The sequence below is a fragment of the Bidens hawaiensis genome, unplaced genomic scaffold, assembly GCF_021521415.1.
Source record: "Bidens hawaiensis isolate Kalapana, Puna unplaced genomic scaffold, B.hawaiensis_p1.1 tig00062621_1, whole genome shotgun sequence".
Lineage (NCBI taxonomy): Eukaryota > Viridiplantae > Streptophyta > Magnoliopsida > Asterales > Asteraceae > Bidens > Bidens hawaiensis.
Window position 1 is genome coordinate 18,708 of NW_027501247.1, and position 10,417 is coordinate 29,124.

Genomic DNA, 10,417 nt, shown 5'->3' on the forward strand with positions numbered 1-10,417 from the left:
AAAGTTTTGGATAGCAAACAATGTTATGGATAGCAAATCATAACATTAAAAACCAAATAACACAATCCAAACTCCAACCGCATTACCACTTGTACATTTTCCATAACCACTTGTATAGTTTCTGGTTTTAGTCATTTCTGTTCTGGAAAGCCCAGATTCTTTTCTTTTTCATTTACTTGCATTTTCTTTTTATTTATTTTCTTAATTTCTTGACTTCACATGCACCAATATACATATGCAAATTCATCAGACACTCAAAACCCTTTTCAAATTCTTGCTTCTTTTGTCAATTTCAGCACTTTATTCATGATCTCGGTTAATATTTGGATCCGGGTTTGAGTTGAAACCGTCAGTTTTGATCTGGGTTTTTAGGGTTTCAAAAAAGTTTCTTGATTTGAATCAATTCAAACAAATTATGGAGGAATCACTGCCACAAGGACAAGATCGAAGTTCGTCTGCTTCGAATTCGTCTCTAATTTCACATCGTAAGTAGTTTATTAACCGATTTGAAATTTAGGGTTTTGTTTTGATTTTGAAATTTGGGTGTGAAATTCTCTCTGGGTTTCGTGATTCTTGGGGTTATTATCTTGATTCAAGTGTTTTGGGATGCGGGTTTTTTGTAATTTTGGTTTATTGTGAGTATTTGTATGATTTAGTAATTAGGGTTTGTTTGTGTGATTTGGGGGTGGGTTGATTTGGGTTGCATTTTGAAATTGAATTGAAATGTGGGTTTGTTCAGATCTTGATTCTTGAAATTGTGTTTTGTAGCGGAGTCACCGAAAGATGAAACGTTTGTTTCGGATCAGACGGAAGCCCAGAATGCGAGTCGATCTCAGACCCCTGTGAGTTCGGATCAAATGTACTACTATGGAGGTAATGTAGGAAGATGGGTTTTGTTGACGGATCTGTGGGTTAACGGGTTTGGGTTTAAACGTTGGGTTGATCCGTAAGCAGTTTTTTGCCTGTTTTGTTTTTATAAAAATTTGGGTTGGTTTTTGGTACGAGTGTAAACGGGTTGGGTTGACCCTGAAACACTTTTTTGTGGGTTTTAAAGGTCACAAATAATTAATGTTTTTGTTAAAATTACACAGTTTTATTTTATGTAATCTTTGAATAAAGACCTTAGTTGACCTGTTTGACCATCCATTTGACTTGTTGATGCATTAGTTATTTACTTATTTGGATTTATCCGATTCATTTTAACCTTTTGAGATAAATCAAAATCCAAATAGACAAATTTATAATTAGATGGATTTTGTCAAAAGGTGGGGTGGGTGGTTAATGGGTTCGGTGTGAAACGGGTCAGATCATGTTGGGTTGACCCGTAATACTTTTTACTCGTTTTTCTTAATATATATGGTCTAAAATGGTACATGTTGATACGGATCGGGTTGGGTTGACAAGCAAACACATTGTTGTTGGTTCTTAACAAAATAAATCGTTAATGGGCTAATTATGATGTCATAAACAATATTATTACAATAACAATCTAAAACTTTAAATGAAGAATTTAATTGACCCATTTGATATGTTATCAGGTTATAATGATGGCTCGATTAACTGGGCTAACAACATGCAAATTATGCCTCCTGTCTACACTGACACTTCTTCACTGTTGTTTCATCCCGCATACGGGTTTAACCCGCAAATGGCATACAGCCCATATTCACCCGTAATGATAGACGGTCAACTTTATTCACAACAAGTCACATTATCTCCATCTTACTATTCCCAGCCCGTTTCCTCAAATGGGTACGCCACATCAGCAGGCACAGGTCAAGAGGGTGTTGGTGAGAACATGTATTGGGCCTATATGCGTTATCCTGTCAATAATGGTTATGGATACTATAACGTGCCCGGTGAATCTGGTTTGAATCAATCTACACCAGTTGGTATACTTGGCCCGTACGAGCAGACACAATACAATCATGGGCCTGCCAAAGAAGTCAAACTTAACCAGGACTCGATCAACTTAAGCGGTGAGTCACATGCTGTGACCAATCATGGACCGAGGGCTTTAAAGCCGAAAGGAAGTAATTCAGCTGACCGTACATCAAGCGATACTGACCTTTACAACCAGCCCAATTTCAAAACGACATATGAAAAGGCGAAGTTTTTTGTAATAAAATCTTTTAGTGAAGATAATGTTCATAGAAGTATCAAGTATGGTGTGTGGGCCAGCACCACGCTTGGAAACCGAAAACTCGATGCGGCTTATCAAGAAGCTAAAAAAGATGGTGATGCATGCCCGGTTTTTCTTCTCTTTTCGGTATGTTACGTATATTTACACTCTTGAGAGGTGGGAAATTGTACTGGGTCAAATGGGTCGGGTTAGTTTGACCACATTCTTAACCAGTTCTCTTTTCTATCACTTTTTGACCCGCTAGAGATACGGGTGTCGGTTTAGGTCAATTTTGGTCTCAAAACACAACCAAAAACCGAAAGTTGGTTTTCTGAGTTTCTGAAAACCGTTCGGTTTTGGATCATTTTGTTTTCAGTTTTCACAATTGTTTCAGTTTAGTTTTGGTTTTTTCCGTTTTTGGTTGTCACAATTGGTTCACTTTGGTATTTGTTTTTTCAGTTTTATCATTTGGGCTTAAAATTTTTGGGTTGAATAAAACGGCCCAAGATTAAGGGCTAAAATTTTTGGGCTACACCATTTATTAATTTCTTATCAACTACTTAAATATAGTGTTTTTGGTTGTCACAATTGGTTCACTTTGGTATTTGTTTTTTCAGTTTTATCATTTGGGCTTAAAATTTTTGGGTTGAATAAAACGGCCCAAGATTAAGGGCTAAAATTTTTGGGCTACACCATTTATTAATTTCTTATCAACTACTAATCAGTGTTTTTGGTTCGGTTCAGTTTGTTTTTCTCTCTTTTTGGGCTGATAGCAATGAAACCAAACCGAAAATCGACTATTTAAAAACCATAAACCAAACTGTCTTTCTCTTCTGCTTACACCAACTCTTGTTAGAGGTGACAATATGGGCCTGGTCAAACAGGTTGGGTTAAATGGACCTCAGCCCATTTGGCTCACTTGACCCCTTATATATGAAACATAGCCTGAATCAATCTCTACATAACTTTTATGATTTGGCCCGTTTGATCGTTTGGACTTTTTTGTAGGTAAATGCAAGTGGACAGGTTTGTGGAGTTGCTGAAATGATCGGGCCCGTGGATTTTGAAAATGATGCCAGATTACTGGCAGTTAGATAGGTGGAGTGGCCAATTTCGTGTAAAGTGGCACATCATTAAAGATGTTCCCAACAGTCGGTTTCGCCATATTCTTCTTGAAAATAATGAAAACAAGCCCGTAACTCATAGCCGAGACTCACAAGAGGTATTGTTTAAACTGATATTTGACTCGAGCTCGGCTCGTAAAAGGCCCAAGCCTTGATGAGCCACAATTCATTTAAATTAAAATTAAGATTTGGTATTTGTTTTTTATTTTAGTAAAAGATAATATCAAATTTATATTAGTGTGGTCTCAAATGGGTTCATAGATCATATTATATAGGCTTATTTATAAATGGAATTTTGTTATAACGTATGAGCATTAAAATTTGGGCTTGACTTAAACGAGCGAGCTACGAGCCACAAGTTTTTGATATGTAATCAAATTAACGTGGGTGTGTTGGGTAACGGGCCGTGACATATGATTTTTAGACATGGTATTGGTTGAAACGGGTTGGGTATTTTGACCCGCTTGGCACAACCCAAATAAACCAATTGATAAGAAAAAGTGTTTATCCTTCAACCGTTATTCTTTTGGTGTAGGTGAATCTTGAAGAGGGCAATGCAATGTTGAAAATCTTTAACGAACATGATTCGGGCACATCACTTTTGGATGATTTTAGTTTTTATGATGAACGCGAGAAATCTGTTAAAGAAACAAGAGCCAAAGAACGCGTGTCTTCAACAAACAACGGTATCGATGAAGCTTCAATAAACGGGCTTTCAGACCGAGTTGCTGACTCACTCCAGTTGGAAGAACACAAGGAGGGGCGGTGAAGCGGTTACTAATTCGGTTTTTTTTTTTAAGTTATTACAAGTTTTAGCTTTTTGGTGGGCCCGTTTAGTTTTTTTTACCCTTCTTTATTGTTAGCGGTAGGTGGCGCTGATTACTGGCGGGTTCGGGGTTGGGGGTATGTTGATTCCATTGTTATTGGAATGGTTTGTTGACAGGGTGGTAGTTGTGTTGCCGCCCAAAAAAGTGTACAATGATTGATCATAGTAATTGACAAAATGGTAACATTAGTTTTCTTGATTCCTTGTTGGGCTCATTGAATGCTTTTACCTGTGGAATTTAAACCATTATATATAAAATTGATGGCGTAACTCGGATTTGTCTCTTCAAACGGGTTCAAGGAGGGAAAAATAGCTACAGAGGAAGGATATGGGTTGGCGGTTGAATTGTTGAAGTTGACCCAACTCGTATATTTATTTGTGTCAAATATAAACCCGATCCTGGACACACTTAAATTAAATGCAAGTTGAGTATGGCCGATTAACGCGTTGTCTAAACAAGAAATGGGTTGGTTTGTTGCAAAACAAGTTGTAAACATATTGAACGGGTTTGTGGCGTGTAACATATAAGGTTAAACAAGTTTTAGATGGGTTTGTTGTGTCCATGTTTAATCGAATAGGTTGATGTGTGGCACAACCACTTTATCAAATGGAAGGACCCAAAATCCGATTATATTTTGTGTGTCATTTGTCGCTTTGTATGAGTTTCCACATATACAAAAACACTTTTTGTAGTGTTTTCACAACCGTAATGTATTTCAGCTATTATATCTTTGTTGTTTTATCCTGTCATAATATCTTTTTTACTGTTTTATTAACTACTTTAGACTTAATATTTTATTTATTTAAGACTTTATGTTTTATAAAATTACAAATACAAAATAAAAATATTTTCATATTTTGTTTAAACTAGATACGTATTTACATTTTAAATTATGATGTCATTCGATTAAAAATATTTTGTTTGTATTTTGTTTTAAATTAGTTTTATATATTTATATTCTAAAGTTTTAAATTATCTATTACGTTTTCCAGGTTTTTTAAATCGGTTCGACTAGTATGCCAGTAAAGCCTAGTTGAATTACCATCTATCATCGTACTCAGTATATCACACCAATAGCAATGCTATGGTAGGGTCTGAGGAGAATAAGATGTAGACAGCCTTACCTCTATCCCATAGGGATAGAGAGGTTGCTTCCGGTGAGACCCCCGGCTCGAGTTGAATTACCATGTAATTTTGCAATACAACCCATAAAACAAAAACAAAAGGTACACTTCATAGATCCAATAAAACAAACAATTCATACCAGATTATAATTCTTCTGTATACCAATTTATTTGTAGTAAAAAAAAAACTATCCTATAGATTACAATTACATATAAAAAAACCACTCTATAAAAATGTCTGGATATTGGTTCTTCACACACATCAGTCAAGAGTCATGGGTTGAGTCCCACAGCAGCTTCTGAACCGGGCACTCCTAACCGTGGTCAAGATCTCGGTTTCAGCCATTTCTAGCATTTTGACAACTTGACTGAATGTCGGTCTGACAGTGGGGTCAACGTCCCAGCAACGGGTCATTATTTCCCTCAGAACTGGAAGGCAGCCATTTGGGACGGCCGGGCGAAGGCCCTTGTTGACCACAGCAAATGCAGCCTGCAAATCTGTTAGGTTCTGGTATGGTAGCGTGCCTGTGATCAGTTCCCATAATACGATCCCGAAGCTGTACACGTCTACTTTCTGCGTGTAAGGCCGGTGTTGAATCATCTCCCTGCAAGAAATAACAAAAAAAAATGTTATTAAGAAATGGATCATATGAAAGATGTGCCAAATGGGTCAAAATGAGTTGTTTCTTGAAGGGTGTGTCAAATGGGTTACGGGTCAAATGGGTTATTTATCGAACGACATGTCAAATGGATCAATGGTCAAAACGAGTAAAATGAGTTGTTTCTTAAGAGATGTCAAATGGGTCAAATAAGTTTTCTAGAAGGATTTGTCAAATGGGTCATGGTTCATGGGTCACCTGAGTTGTTTTTAATAAGATGTGTCAAATCGGTAAAATGCGTTGTTACTTGTAAGACATTTCAAATGGGTCATGGGTCAAATGAGTTGCTTCATGATGGATGTGTATTATGGGTCAAGGGTCAAAACGGGTTGGGTTGCCCTGCCCTTTTATCAATATAACAACATTTCTACTTTATAAGTGGCGGGTCAATTTCCTTTTTTTAAGTTATATTAAAAACCTTAGCTAAACTGGGAACGGGTCAAACAGATTTAAAGTAACCCAACGATATATACAACAATAAAAAAATTTCACTAAAAAATTAAAATTATTTGCAATAACTTCGTATTATTGTTTCCCTACCCAATTAAACCAACCCATTTAAACTGTTTACCCAACCGACCTGACCGGTCAGATTTACCAACTTGTCACTAGGGATGTAAACAATCTTAGCCACTTGTGAGGTACTCGAGATTGGTTCTTTAAAAACTAACAAGCTTGAGCCCGAGCTTCACATATAGAGCTCGAGCTGGCTCGTGAACCTTAAAAAGATTTTTTTTTATATAATTTTATTTAACATATTTATATAATTACTATATATAAGCATATGATAAAAAGAATTAAATAACATATATCAGATTATATATAAATATTATAATCATAAAAATGTATGTCGACAATTATAAAAAAATATAAATAAAATAGTTAAATAATTAACGATCAAGCTCGAGCATGAAAAACTACTAATGAACCGAGCTCGAGCTTTAGAAATACAAATCTAAACGAGCCGAGGTAGAGCTCAAGCCTTCTAAAATTTAAATGAGTCAAGCTTTGGCTCGGCTCAACTCGTTTACACCCCTACTTACAACTACACTTTAATATAATTATACGTCAAGTAAACTTACGGGGCCATCCACCGATACGTTCCCATCTCAGGGGTCATACCCTCGGTCTGCACTTCAATCCGGGCCACACCAAAATCAGCAATCTTAATCGACCTATCAGACGATATCAAAAGATTATCCGACTTCAGATCCCGATGAATAAATCCGAACCCATGAACATATTCCATCCCCTTAGCAACATCCAACGCCTGTTTAACCGCCACCTTCAAAGGCACCAAATTTTTCCTTCTCTTATTCAAAAAACATCTAACCGAACCTCCTTTCGCATACTCGGTTACAATACACCAAACCTTCGGTTTATAACACGCGCCAATAAACCGAACAATATTCTTATGCTTCAATCTTGCAAGCATCTTAACTTCTTGTTGAAATTGCTGGCCCATTAAATTAGCCTTTTCAATATTATCTTCAGGTTGTTCCAACAACTTTATAGCAACATCTTCACCATTATAACTACCTTTATAAAGCTTCCCAAACGCGCCTTGCGCAAACGCAGGCCCCATGTTAAGTTTCTCAAGGTCAATGGTCCATTCTTCATAACCTTGCAGCCCTTTTGGAGCATAACAAGTCTCCAACAAAGCTTGAGCCAACACATCATCACTTAACCCTTGCGAGACTCGCCCTTTGTTGTTATGACTATGGTAAACCGTGTAAGTGGGGACCACATGGTCCATACGGTTCGAGTCATGGTGCTTTAGCATCAGAGTTTTGGAACCGTATGAGTCGTTTGAGCCTACACTGCTGGTGACTACTGACATTGCGGTTGATCCGAATCCGTTGTTGCTAATTTGTAAGCTGCTGAAACTGTCCATTGACATGTCATCATAGAGCTTGTGGTAGAACCCTTGTGTCATGTCATTAGGGTTGTGATCATTGTTATGGTTTACGTTCGCGCCCATTAATATTTTTTTTTTAAATTATGGACCTTTAAACTGAGTCTAAATCTTCTTCATTAATAAACTGTCTTCCACATAACACTGTGACCAAAATTCTGCATCAAAATCATACTCAGTTCTTCAGTTTCTAAATACATTTTAAACAAGAATGGTATGAAATCATGAATTAAATTATTTTCGAGATAATTGCAAAGCAAAGCTAGTTAAATCATATCTTGATCTATTAACTACATTTAACTATATAGCAATAAACCCTAACTAATATATTATCTCCATACCATATAGCACAATAAGAAACATTACGATACCTAATAAGGTCATGCTATAACTACACCACCTCCATCTAATTTCACATCATAAAACAACCATCCGCAAAACACTCTGACGGTTGTCTTGACCAAAAAAAGACAATATGAAAATTATTGGTCAACGGTCGTTAGGCCAATATCTGGATTCTGGACGACCATTCTAACCATAGACAATCAAACTTTGAAAAACTTTAGGTATAAACGACCCTCCGGCCTCTCTCTGGATGACCGTTTAAAATGATGTGGGATTAGATGTCAGACCGTGTGTGTGTATGCATAGCTGGTACCTATCTTCATATTATTGATCAACTGTTTACATGAGTACAATTCAAAGAAACCTAATCAAATCAAACCACATATTTTAAGTATGGTGATTATATAACAATAAACCCTAACTAATATTATATACTCTAACAGGGACGAGCTCGGTACAGGTACCGAAAATACTCGGTACAGGTCCCGAAGGCAAAAATTTAGGAAAATACCGGTACGGTACCAAAGTCAAAAATTCATGAAAATACCGGTACCGTAGACCATAAAACCTCAAAAGGTCCGTACCAGAGGTATCATGAAACCTCAAAAAGTCGGTACCGGATACCATTTGCTTATCCCTGCTCTGTAATAACAAGAACCAGAAAACAAACATAGAAACTTACTCTTAGTATTAGATTAGCATGCTCTGTTATTCTTTTAAGAAAACAATCAGTCATCAAATCAGTTAAGTTGATAGAAAATTAAACGGCGATTACGAGGAAACAGAACTTACAGGTGATCCGAGATTGTGACGATGATTACAGAGGCGTTGTGTTAATTATGTTATGTGTGTGGATTGATTGAGGTTTCTTTGTTTGTTGTGTGCGACGAGGACGAAGACGAAGACAAAGACAAAACAAGAAGACGAAAAATGATTATGCAACTTGCCTCGTTTTTCTTCCTTACAAGAAATATTGTCTCAGTTTTCACTATTATTATTATTGTTATTGTTATTATTATTATTAGACAAATTCAGGGATTTTCATGGACTAGTTATTAGTTGGATTTATACTTTTTTTAATTAAATTTTGTGTTGAACAATGTTAGAACTATGGCTGACCTATCGTGTATATCCGTGTTATGATAAGACAAAAACACGAGACACGTACATGACACTAAAACTTTATCGTGTACATGTATCTTAAACCCGAACACGAACATGTTAACACCGGTATACACGATAAGAGCTGTTAAGAAACACGAACCTGCAACTTTGAGGAGGCCAGACTAGTGGAAAATTGGAGATGTGGAGAGGTAGACCGGATAATCGAAGGGTTGTGACGACTGAAGATGTGGAGGGAAACCATCGGTGCAGGAGACCCGGAGACGAAGAATCAGAGAAACGAGTATTTTATATGTTTAGACATGAAAATTAACAGGTCCATTCGTGTCTACCTGTTTAGTACATGAAACATGTTAAGACCATACCCGATACCTGTTAAAGTCGTGTAGATTTGTGTCGTGTATCGTGTCTAAATTGCCAGCCTTAGTTAGAACCAGTGAACAACAGCCTTTTGGTTGTGGGACTCCGTGACTCATGTTACAATGTAAACAAACCGAAAGTTCAGAGAATAGTTCATGAACCTTTCGGTGGGATTTTTCGTTTACGTTTGTTTGTTTTTGCTCATTAGTTACTAGTTTGTTTTATATCTTTATAATATTTTATTTATAATAACTAACCTAACATTTAAATTTACAAGAGATTCCATATAAATTATTTGCTTACTTAAAAACAGATACATATGAAAAATATACGGTGCAAAACTCGTCAAATAATTTGACGAGTTTTCTTTGCCATACTTATCCATCTTTATGTATAACAATATTGTGCTTCAACACTTTTTATCAGTTCAAATAAGATTCCATCTTTTTTTAATACTCGTCAAATGCATGTCGGTTTAAAGCAAAGAAAACATATCAGTTATTCATAAGATCTCCACAAGAAGAATATGACAACACAAACGTCCAACGACAACAACCGAATAAATACTACTGCCGACGGATCACACGAGAAGAGGTGCAGACTGCACTTAGAAGGATGGGAAGGGCTAAGGCGGTTGGCCCAGACAAAATACCCATCGAGGTGTGGAAGTGTCTGGGTGAGGAAGAGTCATGTGGTTAACTACTCTGTTCAATATTATCCTCAAATCTGGTAAGATGCCAGACCAGTGGAGGAGCAGCGTTGTAGTTCCTATCTATAAGAAAAAAGGAGACGCTCAATGTTGTGGTAACTACCGAGGAA

The 10,417-nt window shown here is 36.7% G+C and overlaps 1 protein-coding gene and 1 pseudogene across 2 annotated transcripts; one reads left to right on the forward strand and one right to left on the reverse strand.

Moving 5' to 3' along the window:
* The first annotated feature begins 225 nt into the window (after positions 1-225).
* LOC143603757 (YTH domain-containing protein ECT3-like) lies at positions 226-4,251 on the forward strand (annotated as a pseudogene). The gene is made up of 5 exons (XR_013148129.1): positions 226-485; positions 769-873; positions 1,539-2,269; positions 3,131-3,344; positions 3,782-4,251. The product of XR_013148129.1 is annotated as a YTH domain-containing protein ECT3-like (transcript).
* Positions 4,252-5,284: 1,033 nt separating this feature from the next.
* Positions 5,285-9,049, reverse strand: LOC143603758 (serine/threonine-protein kinase STY13-like). The gene is made up of 3 exons (XM_077080465.1): positions 8,909-9,049; positions 6,939-7,929; positions 5,285-5,802 (listed from the first exon to the last, which is right to left on the reverse strand). Exons 2-3 carry the CDS (start codon positions 7,835-7,837, stop codon positions 5,460-5,462), a joined length of 1,242 nt encoding a protein of 413 aa, XP_076936580.1. The 5' UTR covers positions 7,838-7,929; positions 8,909-9,049; the 3' UTR covers positions 5,285-5,459.
* Positions 9,050-10,417: the final 1,368 nt, after the last annotated feature.